At 39.4% G+C, this 20,180-nt stretch overlaps 1 protein-coding gene across 2 annotated transcripts in view; it reads left to right on the top strand.

The window, feature by feature from the left end:
* The window catches only part of LOC122885504 (inactive dipeptidyl peptidase 10-like), a 212,921-nt gene extending 193,400 nt beyond the window's left edge, over positions 1 to 19,521 (top strand). For both annotated transcript variants that reach the window (XM_044216679.1, XM_044216680.1), the window contains exons 12-26: positions 202 to 240; positions 3,046 to 3,153; positions 5,535 to 5,626; positions 5,878 to 5,925; positions 6,788 to 6,909; positions 8,733 to 8,777; positions 11,716 to 11,814; positions 11,932 to 12,001; positions 13,187 to 13,381; positions 14,689 to 14,743; positions 15,046 to 15,145; positions 15,607 to 15,665; positions 16,373 to 16,445; positions 16,749 to 16,822; positions 17,857 to 19,521. In XM_044216679.1, coding sequence (XP_044072614.1) covers positions 202 to 240; positions 3,046 to 3,153; positions 5,535 to 5,626; positions 5,878 to 5,925; positions 6,788 to 6,909; positions 8,733 to 8,777; positions 11,716 to 11,814; positions 11,932 to 12,001; positions 13,187 to 13,381; positions 14,689 to 14,743; positions 15,046 to 15,145; positions 15,607 to 15,665; positions 16,373 to 16,445; positions 16,749 to 16,822; positions 17,857 to 17,994 — 1,317 coding nt within the window. In that variant the 3' untranslated portion in view covers positions 17,995 to 19,521. The remainder of the gene's footprint in view (positions 1 to 201; positions 241 to 3,045; positions 3,154 to 5,534; positions 5,627 to 5,877; positions 5,926 to 6,787; positions 6,910 to 8,732; positions 8,778 to 11,715; positions 11,815 to 11,931; positions 12,002 to 13,186; positions 13,382 to 14,688; positions 14,744 to 15,045; positions 15,146 to 15,606; positions 15,666 to 16,372; positions 16,446 to 16,748; positions 16,823 to 17,856) is intronic.
* The last annotated feature ends 659 nt before the right edge of the window (positions 19,522 to 20,180 follow it).

Here is a 20,180-nt window from a genome sequence, read left to right on the forward strand (position 1 = left end):
TTTGCTGACTAAAGAAAATTCACTTTGGGAAAGAATGTGCACCTACAATACTGCTCTGTTGTTCACTATTTTAAAACCTCTTGGTGTACCAAGTTGAAGTATAACCCAGTACCAAGAAAGAAAGGCTGAAAAGACAAAGGGATTTTGATGATCTTGGCAAATTAACACCAGACTGACATTTTGCTCTGACATCTTTTTCAGAGACATGAAGAAAGCTCTGAGCTGTGGCTTTCCAAGCAGGTAAAGTGCTATCCATTCCACATGTCATAGTCTATACTTAAAATTTTTGAAATCTCCAGTGCTGTAATTTCACTTGATGTCAGTCATCTATATCTCAATATCTTTTCAAATTATGTGACATAAAGGACAACTTCACCAATTTTCCACCTCATCTGTACGTATTTCTATGCATATTTTTCTCAATACTCTCTGTATCTTGAAGGAAGGCTCTATTCATCCCCAAAATCCAACAAGTGATGATGCAAACACAGTAGCAAGAAGGACTCATGTCAGCCCCTCACATCCTTCTCTTCAGCAGGTGAAACTGTGAGACTCTGAAAGCAGGGAACGGTGACTTCATTATCACATGTAGGATTTAGGAGGAAAGAACAGAGCCTTCCTGCAGAGGAATATTGAAGTGCATTAGGTGCATATGACAAGTAGAAAATCAAAGAAGCACCCATTTAAATCAATATGTTCATTAAATGTATGTAGTTCATCCAAGAAACTAGCAAAATTGCAGCACATACTCAGCTTTTTTTTATGTTTTCACTATAATAAGTTAGACTTCTGCAAATCAAGACTGCACTGGAGAATTTAGTTACTTGATCATCCACCTCTTTGCTTGAGTTAACAGGGCCATGGACATTCAATAAGCTGGCATCAAATAAAAGCCAGCAAGGCCAAAACATGACACTGTACCACTGGTTACATTTAGATATGGTGAAAAACAAAATCCAAACTATTATTTCTCTGAGTTCAGAATGAAACACTCACATTTTGACTCTATTTATTTATTTTCCAAAAGAAAGAGAATGCAGTCTCTCAGCTTTAGCATTTTTTGTTCATTCAGTGAGTTGGGAAGCAGAGACGGAGGCAGAACAGAGAAAGTTTCTGGCAGGTTTTGATCATATAGCCCTGCAGCCGTACATGTTTGACTATAGCGGTGGGTAATTTAACCACTTGACAACCCTGGCATGCAGAGCTGCTTGTCTTTGTTAAGGTGGTAATCTGAGAGATGCTCATTTACTGAGAGAGGGCCTTAGCTAACGGACTTTTATGTAAGATTGTCTCATAAGACTTCAGAGATCTACAATACTTGGAAATGCCAAAGGCTCATTCTGGGTAAACTCTCTCCATCTGAAGCAGAATGTGTTTGTGTTACTGAGTGAGATATTTATTCAGTGTGGGTTTCGTGAATTTAAACTTGTTATATGTAAATCATTCAAGTCAAACACATGCCTCAATATGTGCTTATTTGGCTGGAGTTCAAATATTTAATGAGGTTATCTAAAATGTCCTTTTTTTCACTTTGCCAGAGATCGCTTGAGTGTCCAGTACTATGATTTTCTGTTGGCCAAGTTGAGAGGTGTTAGAAGTATTCAGATACCTTACTTGAGTAAAAGCAGCAATACCACAATGTAAAAAAAAATACTCAAGAAAAAGTCCTATATTCTAAATTTTACTCAAGTAAAAGTATGTAAGTCTTATCAATACAATGTACTTAAAATATCAAAAGTAAAAATGTAGGCAGGTTGGCCCCTGTCATTGTTATATTATATTATTGTTGATTTATTAACATGTAAGCAGCATTTCAGTCTTGTATCTGATCGAGGTGGAGCTAATTCAAGAGCTTGGCCTTTTGAGTAATTTCATTTGCAGTAACACTGTATCATCTATATGCTCATTATAGGTTACCAAAATCTTAATTTGCAAAGGAACTAGTAACTATAGCTGTTGAGTAACTGTTGTTGAGTATAAATTACAATATTTATTATATAATATTTTCCTCTGAAATGTAGTGGAGTAAAAGTAAAAAGTAGCAGAAAATTGAAACACTCAAGTTAAGTATATATAACCTCTACTAAAGGGGCACTCCAGCGATTTAGTTTTGCACTTCCATTAACATTGGGGAACTCACAAGACACAGTTTAACTGTTTAATGCTCAAAATGTACGCACAAGACGTCGAGATATCCTGACTTTTAGTTCCTAGTATGAGTTGAGCTCCCAAAACACTGGATCCTGCATTTCCCATAATGCAACTAATAGCATCTTTTTGTTGGGCCCTCCCTGTCTGGTAATAGACTGTCAAACCTCATGTCTACAGTTTGTAATGCAGTCTTTTTGTTATGAATTATAATTCCCCAAACCCAATCCCAGATAACCCTGATGACATCACTATGACATCATCAGGGTTATTTCCTGGAACTTTAGAAAGCTCCTCCAGAGCCACAGAAGACATTATGCAGTTGTTTTCACAGGTTGAGTTGTACTCCCCATAATGAGTAAATTGATGCTTATGTGTAAAACCAGTGCAGTGCCCCATTAACTACAGCACTGCGTAAATGTATTTTGTTATTTTAGTTTTCTTAGATAGAGTTTCAGGTAGTGGTAAATGGTGCACTTTTCTCACTGCTGATCATGCAAACTACCCATTTCCCTCCCTGGAAAAGGGTTCACTCGCTCAGTGTTTTGTCAGTTAGTCTCAACAGTAACAAGATAAACATTTATTCAAATGAAAAAGTTGCAGATTACTACTATCAGGCTGAAAAAGTGGTTTGACTGTGGAGGCATTTGCACATCACTCATCATTTTCATCCACTTGCTGTTGCTGTTGACCTAAAGGGCAAACATATTGTAAACTTCTGAAAACAGGATACTTATAATCGTGCTTCACACCTTTTTACAACGATAAATAAAAATCAGACATGGTTGGAAATCAGATTTCTGTCCAATGTATACTCCCAGCTTTCATTAGGAATGTGAAGACTGATCTCGCCAGGTGATAGATGCTGTGGAGTTGATGCATCTTTGCTTTCTGCAGAACCAAGAACCGGTGTTCTCCAAAGATGGCAGCAGATTCTTCCTGACTGTCCCGGTCAAACAAGGCGGACGTGGAGAGTTTCATCACATCGCCATGTTCACCACACAGGTGAAGGTCCAGTTTATAGTCAACATACCCTTAAGCTGATACAGCGTATAGCCACAGTTTTCCTACCCAAGGGATCTAGCTAAATCCTTTATTCTAACAGGATGGCTGTTGTGTGTTGCCACAGTTAATAGAGCTGTTTTATTGAATGTGCAGCCGAGTGTATGCTCTCAAATAGTTTAACCAAAAATTGAGGAAATTACTCACAGCAGCCTTTATCTGTCGTGTTGCTGTTGAACCGTTAATTGTAGTTTTACCATAATCAAGAAACGTCTTGCAACTTATTTATGATTCTTTCCTCCCCAACAGTATAGGCACAAAATCCACTAAAAAGAGCCTGTTCTCATCAACACAGATACTAAAACTTCCCCATCCATATCCAAAGAAAGACACAAGTTGCACGTTGGATTTCAGTAATGTTAGTAGAGGTGAACAGGGATATTTGAAAGCAGGTTTGGTGAGCCATGGATAGTTTCTCTGCTGTTATGGGAACATTTTCCCCTGTAGGAGCCAAATACTAATATACCAACAAGTCTTCATATTTAAATGATAAAGTTGTGTTTGTGAATGTCTTCCAAAACGACCCATATGACTAACAGAAATGTTTTCTGATCTGCCATTTCTATGGTTAAAGGTAGAGGGTTTGGTCATGATTGAAAGAACTACTCAGTTAAGGTAAAGTTAAGATCGTGGTCAAGGTGAAAGGCATTGACTTTTGGCACAAGACGTAGTGTGAACTGGGGTCTCCAGTGCCAAAGTCACTTTGTTGATCCAGCATTCAGCCAAGATTTTCAAGATTTACAATAGCCCCACTGTATATAACTTTAATTAACCGGGAGAAGTGCCTCTCTGAGATTAAAAATGTCTTTACAGGAGGGCCGAGACAGCAGTATATAGAACATGAAACATAGAGGTTACAAAAAAATAGACTAGTATAAAAAATATATAAAACATGAAGACAATAATCAAGTGTCAAATGTAAAATTGATAAAATAGTGCCTCAAATTGTCAACCTTCTATGGACTGAAATCACCTGGGCCAGTTCACGTTGCTTATGTCGCTTGTGTTACTTAAGTAAACTGTTACAGAAGTAAATACCTTGGTATGCTAGCAGCTTGATAAAAATGAAGTGTTTCATCATCAAAGAACCAGAAACTAGTACAAATGAGAAAGTGGAGGCATCGAGAGAGAGTGTCAGAACAGCGACGGGCTGCAGTTCCTCTCCTGGCGCTCCTCAGTCCTGGCAGTGCTACAAGCAGTGTTGCAGGCCCGCCTCGTGTTGAAGACTGTTCCCCTGTCATATAGTCTCTCCCTCCCCTTTGAATAGTTATTTGGAATAGTGGTTACTGCTGCACTGCCCACTTCAGTTGAGGTTAGGTTACGTTATGGTTTGACGTCACAGAGGTTACTGGTTGGGGTTGAGGTAAGGTTGGGTTGAGATTCGGATGACTTGGATTAGGGTTTATGTCGGGTTCAGGTTAGGGTAAGGGGAGCCAGAAATTGATGGGGAAGCTGCCCAGCCATGTCGAAGGTACTGCAAAAATCCCAAAAGCAGCAAAGGATCTTCACTTTGAGCTGGTATGAGCAGGACTGCAAAATTCTGACACTAAAGATGTAACTTTTTGTAGGCATTGTTTATTCACATACTTACCACAAATTCTATAGCCCCACCAATAAATAATTAAGCCACCAGCTAGCTCCTGAGGACAGTCTAGCAGTCTCCTAAGTCAAAGTCTGACACTGTAAGCCCAACCATCCACCTGGGCCTCTTCCCTAATGGTGTGTTCAGACGCAAAGCATATTTTGCCTAGAGTGTTTTTCCAGTCTATTTTAATTTGCCTCAAACAGCCGTTGTACCCTCTGGCAACATTGCAACAATCATGTAGAGTGTACCTGTGTGTGTGTGTGTGCGTGTGTGTGTGTGTGTGTGTTGTATAAGAGCTCAGACTCCTTTTAACTATTGTTGCTGTACATTTACTGAGTCATAAAGCCTCTGGATGAGCATACTCGGTTTGCATTGCCTATAACAACTTTGTGTCTATTTGCAAACACTTGCATCTTTCCATCAACTCTGTATGCAATCACACATCTGACTCGCTTTGCCTTCAGTCTGAACACACCTGAAGAGTCAGTCTACTTCCACCTCTGCCTCCGACAGACAAATGTCATTATTCACATGACTACAAGAGGTCCTTGTCAGGAACGCATACACATACACATAGGTCATCATTAAAGACCTATGCTTTTGAACCAAGGCCGATGCTGTTGTTCTTCTGGTATGGACAGTTTCAAATATACAGCTTGCAACAGCTTGAGTTATTAGATGGAGTTTATAAGTTCAAACAAATAACCTATACTCATCTATCTTCTTTTGTTCCTCTCAGTTCAGAGCAGATCAAAATGAAGTCCGACACCTAACATCAGGGAACTGGGAGGTGACCAAGATCATTGCCTATGATGAGAACACTGACAACCTGTAAGTCTAACCAGTTTTAGAAACACATTTCTTAAAAAAACAAACTAGATTCTCTTAACAATTAGCATGTGGTCTGTCCACTGATGAGTCACTTCTGAGACAGTGAACTCTCTTTCTCTTCAATTCACCATGGATACCACACTCGCTCTGTGGTTTGCTAATTAGATGTATGAATTTGACTTAAACAAGGACATAATGAAGTTCAGTATTTCATTTGGCGTGTGTTTGCTCTTATTGTTTTCTTTTAACAGGTATTTTCTCAGCACAGAGGGTTCACCACGAAGACGGCAACTTTTCAAGTTGGTTTTGCACTTAGTAATCATACAGTACTTGCTGTTGACAGCTATTGTTCTCATAGTTTTTCAAATATGCAATGACAAATGAACATTTGTCATTGCAAGATCTTTGTGAGACTCTCACAAGACACTTTTATTAACCTGATATTACATAGGTATATATATACTGTATATTATTGAGTATTCACTTTATGTCTGCTCTGTATTTCGTTTTAGGCAGACATCTCTGAGCATGCTTGGGAGCACAGTTCCTTGTTCATTCTGCTTTAGGGCTGCAACTAATGATTATTTTCATCATTTCTTTCGATTCAAATCAATTTTATTTCTATAGCGTCAAATCATATCAGAAGTTATCTCATTGCACTTTTCCTATAGAGCAGGTCTAGACCGTACTCTTAATAATAATAATAATTAATTAATTCATCTGCCAGTTATTTTCTCCATTAATGGTTAATTGTTTTGTCTATAAAAAGTCAGAGAACAGTGAATAAAGCAGCAAACAGTAAATCCTCATATTGGAGAAGCTGGAACCAGGGAATGTTTATAATTTTTGCGTAAAAAAATTTAATATTAATTTTCTGTCAACTGGCTAATCGACTAATCAACTAATCATTGCATCTCTACACTGCTTTGCTACTTTGACTAGCTTAATAGTTTTCGGACAGGTTTGACAAGTACGTTGTATTGCATAGAGTCAGGCTGGGACTACACATTTTAGCTAGATATGTTTTAATGTTGATTTTGGTCTCTTCGTGGGATTTTTTGACCATGATAAAGTAATGTCAGCATTACGCATAATGGCCATCTTTTACTCAAAGTTTTGTGCCTTTGTCTTACTTTCTCATTTCTTATCTTCTCTCCTCAGTGTTAAAACTGTGGGTCTGTTCCCACGACGGTGTTTGACATGCGAGCTAAATAAAGCTCACTGTCTGTACTTCGATGCTGACATCAGCCCCACAAACCAGCACATTATCCTCCACTGTAAAGGTAGGCCACCACACATTCTAATTTAAGGCTCTTCCAGTGTCTGCTCTTAAATTGCATGACTTAGAAAGCGCAGCAGTATGGAGCAGATTACCACCCACTATACAACGCAGAGGACTTCACACCCACACCTCCTTCAGCAGAGTGAGCGTTACAGGCCCTGTAACGCTCACTCTAACTGCTACGACCTACAAGCTAACAAAGTCAAATGCATTTTTTTATGATGGAAATCACATCAGATACTGTACAATTAGAGAAGTACAGGATCAGTCATCAGGTTTTACAGAAAGACTGAGGAGTATTTCTCATCATGGCTTTTCTCGAAATGACCTGTCTGAAGACAGCACGTTGCTAACTGTATCATCTTTTGAATGCCTCTATTAATCTCATTTTTGTGGACTCAGTCAACTTTTCCAACTTGTTTTGGATCATAATAGTCATTGCAATATTACTGCATTGTAGATGTACTGTAGTAGCAGTTACGTCTTCCCAGAAAATGCATTTTGTTTGTGAAGTAAAAGAATATGAATCCAAATTTGTGATACAGAGGTTACACTTTCATTGCCTACGTCACTCAGCCTTTCTTTGTGAGATCCATACAGAGTTTTCAAATTCAAATTTGGTCATATAAACACACTGCATTGCACTAAACTTAAATAACCTCAGCTTTTACCTCTGAGTTTAAAAGATCTGTACAATTAAAGACAACTTATTCAAATATTCTTTGAATTTGGGGATTCTAATGTGTTTTATGTTCATAACGTATTCAGCCATTTTCCATCAAACTGAGATCATCTGGCAGATGTCAGGGTTTGCCTGCTGTAATCTGTCACCCTCCAACTATTCACTTTTAAATTCATCTCTCATCAGTTCCAAATGACAGGCATAAAATGAAAACAATTAGCCACTCTATTGTGTATAATTACTTTTGGGTAGTGTTATTGGGCAATGTTTAGCTTATTTAATAGAGGTTAACTCTTGATATTGTTTGTGGTTTCAATTTATTTTGAGCAGATGAGGGCGCTTCATGCTCAGAAGCATTTGGGCTTTGGCATGGTTATTTATTGGACAACAACACTGTTACCTTTCCCAAAAGCAATAAAAATAATGGAGAAAGCTTGTTGTCTTCAGAGGGCCAAGTTCACATAACCCCGACAAGTTTGTCCTAACACCTGATTTCATCAGGAGCAACACAAGGCTTTTAATTCTTCTAAAATGCTTCTGATTGGTTGAGTGTTTTCTAGCAGGTACATGCACATAAAGAAACTATTTCTCTGTGTGACACAAGCAAGTGTAGTAGAGCATGCAAAGGTCAAAGCTAATACAGCCAACCAACAGTAAGTGAAAGAGAGGAAATAAAGTAAGAGCTGCGGTTTGCGTTTTAGGCGAAGAAAGTAGGGCAGGAGGAATGTGGTCGGGGCAAGATGAGGGAGCGACTGAGCTGCAGCTGAGCTATTGAGCAAACCTGCCATCCTATTAACCTCTGACTAGGTATTTTGCAAAAAGGACAATAAAAAGAACTGACTCAGTTTGACCGTCTGAGGCTACTAGGTAGGCAATGTGAGTGACCTTCAACCCCAAACTGATACAGGTAAGGTGGCAATGGTGACAAAACAAGATGGCTGACTGCAATTGACTTTTGTGTAGCTGCTTTAGAGGAGCAACCTGTCATACAGAAAAATACAATTTACTATGTCGTCTTATCATTTTGATTTGAAGAATGACAAAGTTTTCACTTGGTAACTTGTAAAATTGTCCTTCACCATCTATGCATGGCACACAAGATAATGTTCACATAACACTCACAGGCTTTTTCCCCCTTTCAGGTCCTGGAGCACCTACTGTGATCTTACACAGCCTCAATAATTCAAGTAAGGACTTCATTCAGTCTTGTGGATATGACAGGAATGCGATGACCATCTGAAAGGATAATTCCAATTTATTTCAACCTGCCGTATTTCCCATAAATGTGGCTATCGTGGACTTTATGGGTCGTGCTAACTTTGCGCCACCTTCATTGTAGAGATTTAGGGGGAAAAAATGTATATCGGGGCAAACTGCGCTACAGCTTCCCCAATAAACATGATTTTACATGAATCATTTCTAATGCTTCTCTCTGAGTCCAAAAGTAAACACAGAAAGAAGATCTCTACAACAGAGGTGGCAAGTGCAACGTTAGCATGATACGCTAGGCTGAATAAACCTGAATTTTCCTCCCTAGCAAAGCTGGCTGGCACAATTAAGTTTATTATGAGAAATTGCAAAAACTGAAACGTAATCACATGAACATATATCCATTGGATCCTTTCGTGCACATGTACATATATCACATGCAGGAAAATATCTTGTTTCTTTAAGGTTGAAGTGTTATTGTTGAGGTGTATCTTGCTGCACACACCACTTGCAGCAAGCAGTTGAAGTCATGTGAGGCGAGGCAGGGCAAGTTTATTTATATAGCACCTTTCAAACAAAGCGCTGTGCATAAGGCGAATGGATGTATTAGAACAGTATTTCAAAACAATGAAAGGAAAATACATTAAATTAAAGTATCAGAAAAGAAAAAGTAAATAGATAAAAACGCAGTAGGGAAAATTAAACATCCATTATCATCATCATCATCAGGAAGTTGGTTCCATGTGTGTGCAGCATATAGATAAATACATCTTCACCATGTTTGGTTCTGACTGGTACAACCAGCTGATTGCTTCCTAAACATCGACGCGAGCAATTAGGTTTACATTCTTCAAGCATGTCAGATGTGTATTTTCAGAACAGGAGTAATGTGCTGTTTTGTTCTGGTTCTCTGACAGCAGCAGTCTGAACGTGCTGCCGTTGTCTGATGGTCTGAGATTCCAGTCTCATTCTTGCCGTGCAGTTAAAACTTTTAAGCATTCTTCTTTCTAAGCATTCTGGGTCTACGGCTGTCGCCATCTTTAATATGTACAGTTACTATGGTTACAGGTGTTGTTCTCGTGTATTGCGAGGTTAGCTGAAAAGGCCTGTTTACTAGTTTATACCAGACTATAGTGGTTCACACAGTGCCCACGCCACTCTGCACTGTGATAATAAAATAAAGTCACTGTCTTCACTAAACTGAACAGAGTCTGTCTGAACAGAGCCACTCACTCTAACTGACTTGATTCGAGCGTTGCTCTCCACTGTTTAGTTCGCTAACGTTACTTTTTACAGTCTGGCTTTAGCTTGAGACAAGCAGCAAAAATGCAGTAATATTCCTTTAGCTAACATCTAGGGTGTGACTTAGATGGAAGAAAACCTTTATTAATTATGTACTAAATCCTACTTGACTGTACTAGTAGCCTGTAAACACTAAAGATAGCCGACTGAAAGTAATGCCTCATCCACTTCCACAGCCCTTGTTAATGTTACCTTAACATTAGCTTACCTTTTTATTAAAGTCAGGAGTAGACATAGTGTGATTCGTAGATGTGTTCAGTTTGTTGAATAAAATTCAATTAATTGTAATTAGCTTATTTTGCCCATTTGTCCATCTTTCACATTGTTTAGATTTAATTCTTTGATGAAAATTGGAATGCCTTTTCAGTTTCAAAGGTTACTTTTTATTTAGTTTTCGTTGTTTTTCTTGTGTGAAGAAGGTCATCAACGAGTTTTTTTCAACATAGATTTTATCGAGAAAATGAACATTGTTAGGAATGCCAGACAATTGCAATATTCCGCCCTTCTGGAGATGAAGGTATGGAAGTGTTTCTCTAAATCTTGTCTTGTCTGCACATATAAGCGGTTGCTTTAGTAATTGTCTTGATGGGGTTGCTGAAGCCAAAGTCTGAGTGTATTGAAATGTCGTCGAGGCAAAACTTGATTGGGGGTTGATGAGATTTTCCTTTTTGAAACTGGCCTTCTGCCTGAGCCAACAGTGTGAAAAGAAAAGACCGTATAAGCTTCACCTCAATTTCACTTGATTCTGGTCAACGGGGGGGGGGCTTTCAAATCTAGATTTCTTCCCTTTGCTACTTTCTTCTTCCTTTCCCACAGGCATGAATACAGACACACATGCTATACACACATACACACACACGGTTGCATTCACTCTCAGCACACACACACACACACACACACACCTACAGTACACACAAGCTTCTTCTTGTTATCCATGCCTGTATGTCTATCAGTAGTTTTCCCCCCCAAAAGTTAACAGCTGTGCTACAGAAAAGCAAGCAATTTGCCCAGGGTTATTTGGATAGGCCCTCCATCCACAGCTGGGAACTCAAGGCCCCTGGTGGTTTCATAATGAGACGTCTATTGATTTTGGGTTTTCCATTAGAAATGCTGGATGAATTCCATTTCATTTAGCTGCTTCTCAGATGGCTTGAATGGAAAAATGGCCAAGCCACAGAGTCATTGTTTATTACATGCGGAGAAAATAGCAGGGCTCCCGTCCAAATCACAAACCATATTCAGCTTTTGGGATTTTTTTTGTCAGTGAGGTGTTTCACAAATCCTTCTTTTTGATTCAAAAGTTATTTACCATAGTCTTTGGCTGAATATTTTATATTACTCATAATCTCATAATTTAGTACTGTCTCCCCAAAGAGATGAAATCCAGAAATGCATTCCGCTTCCCGAACCATTTAAATTTACCACAAAATCATCCATGAGACTCAGATCTTATCAGTCTCACCTACACTTTCCATCTCATCGCATTATATCACTGGCCTGAAAGTCTAATCCTCATTTCATTATGGGTCATTTGTATGCAGCGACACTTGGATTATTGGCAGCAATTTTTTTTGACTCCTTCATCCTTTAAACACATTCCCCTCATCTTTACAGATTACTACATCCTTGAGAACAACTCTTTGCTGAAGGCAGCCTTGAAGTACAAAAGGATCCAGCTGACTGACTTCAGAACTGTTCCGATGGAACCTTTTGGTGAGAATAAAGTCAAATAAATATAAAAAAAATAAAATCAATATTGGTTTCTATACTGTGACTGTGAATCACAGATGAATTGGTGATGCAACAGTTTTTTTCTTTGACTTTTTCCAGATTTACCTTTGAAGATCTTCTACCCACCAGACTTCTCTGATTCCCGTCACTACGGACTACTGTTGCTGGTGTATGTATCATTTGTAATGACACATTGGATACTGCAGAATATGACAGAAATGCATACTGATAAATTCTATGGGGTTTTTTTGTGACATAAAATTATATATTACATGCAATGCTTGGTCAACGCTTTTATCCAAGGAGCAATACAGAACAGAAAATGTATGCATATTTAATGTGTGAGGCTCCAGTTGTAATCAAACACTTAACACCCTGACAGTAGTGACATTTGCATTCAGAACAACCTGGGCCATGTTAAGTCAGTCACAGGGTACCTTTCTGGCACCATGCGACTGAATAATAAACCAGTAAAAAGAAAATTCAAAACTGAAAGGAATCCGTTTTTACATGCCACACAAAATTTAAGTATAACAATATACTTTTGTTATTGTCAACAAATTTCATGAAAAGACCAAGTCCAGCAATGGATGTGTCCTGCTAACCAGTACTGTGTGTGTATCACAGTCTGATGTATCTTCTCCCTCTGAGCCACAGAGCTCCATTGTTGTCCAAAAACTGTTAAAAACACATCAGTGAGCCGCACTGTTGCCCTGGGTGACATGTTCCTTCATCACCATGAACACACACACTGTAGTTTATTCTGACTCAGTCCCCACACACACACACACCGCCCTGCTGCCCCAAAATACTCACCAGAGCACCAAATGTGGATTAATCTGCCGCTGAAAATAGTCCCCAACAAATATTATATATTTATAGACTATTTACCCCTTTTTGTGTAACGCTTGCTAAAACTACTGTGACCAGCTGTTTTAGGAAATGACTGAGCCTTTTTTTTTTTAAATGAAACTGTATGTTTGTGACCTGTTTTTAAAGATTTATATCTTCAGCAGGAACCAGTGTGCTTGGGCTTGAGTGCCACAGACAGGCTATGGAAGTTGGAAATTATTGAGAGACAGACATTAAGAAAAATAACAGCCATATCCTTTAAAATTTAAGTAACTAAGCAATCATGACTTATGGTCTGTATACAAACCAATTGTAAACTAGGCTACTTGCATAGTTTTCCACATTAAAGCAAATCTTCTAAAAAAACTAACCTAATCCTCTTTGGCACTTTTACAAATTCACTGAATGCCTTTTAATGGATTGCCTTCAGCTCCAGCTGTTTGATTTTGCTAATTGGGATTCTCTGACTTTTCCTTATTTGTATGTCCTGCGCTCTGTTCAGTGGCAGCGCCCCTGGTGGCCAGGCTGTGAGTGACCGCTTCTCTCTCAGCTGGGACTCTGTGCTGGTCAGCTCAGACGGCGTCATCGTGGCTCGCCTGGACGGCCGGGGCAGCGGCTTCCAGGGTCAGAGGATCCTGCACGAGGTTCACCAGAGACTGGGAACCGTTGATGTTCAGGACCAGATCGCAGCAGTAGAGTATGTTATCAAATTCACTTTATTCTATTTTAAACCATCTTGCACTTTCAGGTGATACATTTAATGAAATCCTCATAGAATACACATGCAAATCCCCTGAACGAGAGCTTCGTAACTGTCACACACTGTACATGCTGACTTTTTAGTTTGAAATGTTCAGCAGGATACCATCCTCTTGTTAATATATCTGATATGTGCAGCAATGTGACTAATAGTCTAGTAAAACAGCTCTCAAGTGAAAGAGAAAGGTACAAATCATTCCCTTTTACTCTTACCCTCAAACCTTTTATAAAACCTCCTTTTCATATTCCTTTTGAGCTTTCAGAGAGCTCCAGAGGTGTGAGAAGTGTGCTATGGACACAGAGGAGAGGACTCACCTTCTAAGACTTGTTTTGGAATTTCTTGACAAAACGGTCTCACCTCAAGCTCCCTTTAGTAGCTGCTCTAGAGCGTTTGATTATATCAGCAGATTCAGTTCGCTCAGATGTCATGGAATTTTAGATGCTGAGAAAGATCATGTGTTATGGATTGAAAGCTCCAGAAAAGCTACTTGAGGTGAGATTGTTTCCTGGGTCAAGAATCAACTTTGAACCTCATGTTTTGGAGTGACTGTACAACAGATAATTGGTCAGGATCAACGCTATGAAGCGCTCGTATAACAGAAAACATGGTGGCTTATCAGTTGCAGCGGCTGCTTTCCTCTTAGCTGTTATCACCAAACACATTTTTGATTGAAAGTTACACAGTTTTGTTTTCATTCCTTGGAGGTACAAGAAGAAGAAAGCTGACATTCATTTTGTTTGCATTCTCTTTCAATGCATCTTCATTGCCTGCACTTGTAAATGTGGCGCTCTGCTCCGACGTGCCTCGTCTACCAGCAGGAAATGTTTCTCCCTGCTTTTTTTAATTTCCAGCCAATTTTCAGCCAATTTCCTGTTATTTCCCAGGTTACGTGTTGTCAATTTCACTTGTTAATTGCTACTCGAGATATTAAAGACATCACAATCATACAGGCTTTTGCAGAATAGTGTATTACTGAAATGTGAGGATTTTAACAAGATGACCAATGGGGCAAATGTAGGTTAACCACAAGCAGTTCTCCACTGATTCTCCATAATTCTACCAGATGTGACTGCTGAACGATTTGTGACATATATACAGTAAACACAGAAGAACAAAAATAACAACACAAGTAATGTGTATGAAAATGAAATCAATAGATAAGTAAAAGTAAACCAGAAATGATCGATCATGTCAGATGATAAGAATGTGTTTGAAACTCATATGGTGTGTGATTTCTTTTCCAGATACATGATGAAATTCCCATATATTGATCGGACACGGATAGCGGTGTTTGGCAAGGTGAGCCCATTACACGCAATCTATGATGCGATAAAAAATTATTTCAGTCTCTAGTCTGTTTTTGCCTTATGCATATCACATGCTGCTGCTGCTGAGCAAAATCCATGTCCAGTCTATGAATCAATAGAAGTTTTTCAAAAATATAAAATGCTGGAATTTTAACATACATCCTTTCGAGTGTCAGGAGGCTGTTTTGTTCAACTTCTGGTGAAATGATTGAATTTGATTTTGAAATGTATTTTTATAGTGTTACAGCTTTAAGGATTTAACCATCGAAGTTGCATGAATGTTTGTCTGCTCAGGGTTATGGAGCGTACATAACATTGATGATGCTCAAGTCTACTGACAGCCTCTTCAAATGTGCATGTGCAATGTCACCAGTGACCGACTGGAAACTCTATGGTGAGTACAAACCCCCTCCATAGATCCTGCATCATGTTGAATTTACACTTAGATCGCTTTAAACTAAGATTTCTCTATATATTTGCCGTCTGGCAAGTCAAGTATAAGTAAAATATTCAAGTATATTCTATATATATTATATTGTATTAATATTCATGAATACCATGTTTGTGCGGAGGCAGAGTGTGTAACTAAAGATGGAATTTCATTGTGCTTTAGCCTCTGCCTGGAAAGAATCTGTTTACAGAAAAGTGAGGTGAATCCAAGCTTGTTGGAAAACCATATCTATAGACCAGAGTCAGGAGCATCCTTTACAGTCCTAAGATGACACAGAGGACCCTTTCACCTACACAAGGTGTTATTTCCTCCTCAGGATGACAGGAACTCCACTTTGTTTAGCTACTTAGCTGCAGCTGAAGCACTGTCTACCTGTTAAGAATTTATCACTTCTCATTGCACAGCATCAGCGTTCTCTGAGCGATACCTCGGCATGCCATTACGGGATGACAGCAGATATCAGGTGCGTGTTTACTACATCCCCTCACTTGTTTGCTGTTGATCTTTTAAAGCGGCTTGCCGTAACATCACTGACACACCTACAGTTAAGCTCCCACAGTTACTGAATGCTGCTATCAAAGTCAGAGGCAGCGATGCTTTGCCTTTTTCTTGTGTTTTTTCATGCTCCGTAGGATTTTGTCACTCGTCTGTCTTTGGTAACTGTGTGCACCGGAGTGTCAGATCACATGCTGGAGGTTTTTTATAAGCTGCTGCAAAAGGGTTGCCTGGCTCTCTCAGGCCTCCCGCACAGACAAGATGTTGAGCTATCAGAGGTGTTTTCCACAGCGATAGGAAAGAGGCAGTGGGGGAGAACAGGACTGTTTTTTGCAAGCACATTGTAAACAACCAAACAACAAATCTGTCCCGAACAAGTAATTCACTGCTTTCAGTATACTGCAGCTTTGGATTCCTGTCTGCAGACTTGATTTTACATCTTTTTCCTCACAATTTGTGCAGCCGGTGATATTCCAAGCATAGAAAATAGTGTCAATGGGAGATACTTTATCACTTAAAAATCTCTAATTTGTTTGAATGACTGTGTGTGCATGTAATCAGGATATAATGTCATTCACCACAATGTCTTTCATTTGATCATACTTATCTTTTTATTGCTTTCCTCAATGCCAGTTTGCATATCTATCAACCTATTATCTCCCCACTATTTCACAGTTTTCCAGTGTGCTGCAGAACGTTCAAGCACTTAGGGAGCAGACACTGATGCTGGTGCACGGCACAGCAGATGGTAAGAGAAAATAAATTGCGATAGAATGAAAATGCTGTATCTGTGATGTGTCACTGCTGAGCACAAAAAAAGGCATGTAATCCTGGAAGGTAATGAGGCAAATGGTTTTTAATCAAAAGATAAAAGGAAAAGTGCGTTATCTAAATTGATGCTGGGATTTCCAGAGGAAAACATTCGCTGGTGAACCATGCATGTCGAAGTTGTTGAGGTATTTCCATCCTGCCAGAATCTGATTGTCTCGTCTTTTTCCTGGTTAGGATTCAGGCTGAATCTTGCTGACATGTTTCGTTTCTTTATTCCCAGCCAACATCCACTTTCAGCATACTGCTGAGCTCGTCAAGAACCTTGTGAAAGTTGGAGCAAACTACTCAATGCAGGTGTGTATCGCGCAGAGACAACAATACCAAGTAAAATTTTTAATACTGTCTTTTGTAAAAACAGTGATGAAAATGCACGTTTTGTATAATGCCACTGCAGCACATACAAAATAATGTAAAAGCGGATTTAGATTTGCCTAAAAGTGCCAAAATGTATTGAATCAGCCCAAACCCTCTATAAGCTCAAAGCCAGACCTGCCAAATAATATGTGCAAGCACTGCTGCTGGGGGGTCAGATACGTTGATATTTCCTTATAGATCAGGACGATGACAAAACAACTTGAGTAATCATAGACTGTAGAGAAACACGGATGTAGAGTTTGCAAGATCACTTGTAGGTTTCTAAAGTCTGGGAATAGGGCTTACCATCATCTACAGTAGTTATTTGACTGTTTGAACTTGAATATCCAAAATTTGGGCAATGTGGTGGAGCTGAGACGCGACAGATTCCACAACCTTACTGGAAATTGTTGGCGAGGGAGGGGGGCTTAGTGGGAATGATTATTTATATATACTGCATAGTGTTCTATGCAAATAAATGTAATAAACTAAACTAAACCAATCACTAAACTACCAGGACATCCACAGTCCAGTTCCTCTAGTGGCTATTAGAGGAACTACTACTAGCGCATAACCTGTATCCAGTCAGCTGATGAATGTAAGTCTAACATTCACTCTCCTTTTAGCTCTGTTTTGGTCTCCACCAACTCCTGAGGGACAAATCTGCCTTTTTAGCAGCTAAATGCTCCACTATGCATCCAGTCACTAACTTTGTCTGTCTGCTGTTTAGTGCTGAGTAGGTCATGTAGAGCTTTTAAGCTGAAATCAACACTATTAATGGGCTGAAAGTACCCCCGTACCAATTTTCTCCAAGACTGACTTCAGCATTCAGCCATTGTGGTTGTTGCTTTGTACCCTACACTATCTGAATTGTTCTTAGTCCTTTGGAAGTCATATGTACAGAAGCGTATGTCAGCCGAGCCTGGATGTCTACAGACCTCCGTCCACTAATTTACTTACCTTTTACCCACCAGATCTACCCAGATGAGGGCCATTTCCTGTCACAGCAGAGTCGCCAGCACCTCTACGCCACACTGACCAGCTTCTACAGGGAGTGTCTGAAGGAGGAGCTACTACCGCTGCCCGATGAGGAAGACGAGGAGGAGGAATAGGTGTGAGGCTTTGAGGGTCAGACCTTTGGCAGAGCTTGAAGAATTTAGCTAAAATCCGTCAAGGCCTTTCGCGTTTGGACCAAGTGTTTAGCCGGACATGGACACTGGGTTAGAGCTGCTAATGCTCTTAAAATGTGTGTGTGCGTGTGTGTGTGTGTGTGTGTGTGTGTGTTTGTGAGAGCACTCCAGTGTGTGATTGTGTATGCCGGTGTATAAATGTGTTGAAAAGATAACTGAAGGACACAACAGTGACACTTGCATTGCCGGGACTTGAGATGGGAACTGCCCTCTAACATAAAGTCATTTCAGTTTTGGGACGCTCCGTTTCTCGGCAGAGCGCGCGGAAGACTGCCTCCGTCTTTTGCAGGCTCTCTGGACTGTAGTCATCCACACTTACCAAGTGCATGGTTCTTTTTTCCCTCTCGGCTTCATTCATTTTGCCATGTTAGTCGCCTTTGTGGTAGCACTTGGGAAGAAAAGAACACAGATGTACACTTTTGAACTCACCTCTCCTTTGGTTGTTGTAGTGTTGCACAAGGAAATGCTCCAGCCAGCTGCGAAAAATGTTTAGTCACGCAACTTCACCACAACCAAGTCGATCCTGAATAAGTTCTATTTCCTGCCGAAGCCCTCGGCCATCGCCCACCCTAAATGAAAACAGTCTTCATAGGTCACACTTTATTGTACAGGGGTCTTGTGTAGACATGTACAATGCCTTATGAGGTTAAACATACTGTAATATTACTTACTGGCAGTGGTAGTCATCCATTAGCAGTGTCATGTTAACCTATGTCAACTCAGGTCCTCAAGACACAGCATTGCAGTCAGTTTAGTATCTGAAACAGTTACAACACTATGTCAGCTGTATGGTCATGGATAAGTTATGAATTAGATGTAAAGATAATGGATATTGGCCATACAGTCATTTCAGTTTCAGGCCACGCTGCAAAGGTTTTCCATCTTAATATGTCATTTAATCTTGTTTTCTTAAAATCTTAGTTTTCTTAAAACAAGTGATAAAATAAGGTGTGAGATGATTGTTTGAGTGTGTCTCCACCTGATTCAAGAGCTTTCTAGAAGTCAAGAGACATTTTCCCTATTTCTGGATGTTCTCTTATTTCAAGAAAAGAATAATTAACTGCAATGGATATTAATTAAAATGGGTGTACTAAGATGGACAATTTTACAGTGTCAGTAAGGTGTTTGCATGTCTACAGGGAATGTGTCAAGTATTGCCACATTTTGTACAGTACAATACAGCAGAGTGTGTACATAAATATATTTTTGAGATGTCAGATCTCATAGATAGTTTAGTCTATGGGGATGGATTGATTTGACCTGGATGTCTTGTACTTTTCTTTTGTTTCTTTTCTGTTTTCCTTTCAGCTATTGGTTTTCTTAGGATGGATTTTGTAATGCTTGTTCTTGTTCTTTTTGCTGTTTTAAAGGGATAGGGCAGGGTTGAGGTTTTCGGGTTATTGTGATTGTCCTCTAGTGATGATTATAAATAAAAAAAACTATGACAAACAATGAGTTATGCTTATATAGAGAGCACACATCACATCAGAGAACCAAATCAGCCACATTTGTTTTCAGGATTGATTGTTTGAGAGGATGACTAATCCAATCTGAACACTTCAGTTTAATGTTTCATTTGTTTCTTCACCTTGGGACTCCCGTTAAAGAGTAGAGGTAGTCTGCCATGGCCTTCAGAAACCTACATTAATGATTTAGCAGGCAAGATCTGCTTGTTTAGCGTGATCATCGCTGCACTCACGGGCCTCAGCACCAGAGCAGACGTTAACTCTGCCGAAGGATAGACTCTCAAACATGCAGGATCCGAAGTACCTGCGTTAAATGAGGTGTTTTTCAGCAGCGCGCATGAGCCTCTTATCCACACTTTGATATATTTTCATTCCGCGAAAGGTTTTTGTTTTGAGAGAACAAAGCTGTCAGAGCTGAGGACGTATCTGAGGAACAGTAGTATTGTCTAGGTTTACATGAAGGTTTTGTAGTCCACTCGTGAGTACAACTTATATACAAGAATGTTAGATAAGAATAGAAACAAAATGTAGTGGAACAAACTAGGTCAGACAATAAACAAACCAGTGACACATTACATGACATAATGAGGTGGGGTATATACGATATTATCATAAAGACCAAGAAAAGTGTCGTGCATGAGT

The sequence above is a fragment of the Siniperca chuatsi genome, linkage group LG12, assembly GCF_020085105.1.
Source record: "Siniperca chuatsi isolate FFG_IHB_CAS linkage group LG12, ASM2008510v1, whole genome shotgun sequence".
NCBI lineage: Eukaryota > Metazoa > Chordata > Actinopteri > Centrarchiformes > Sinipercidae > Siniperca > Siniperca chuatsi.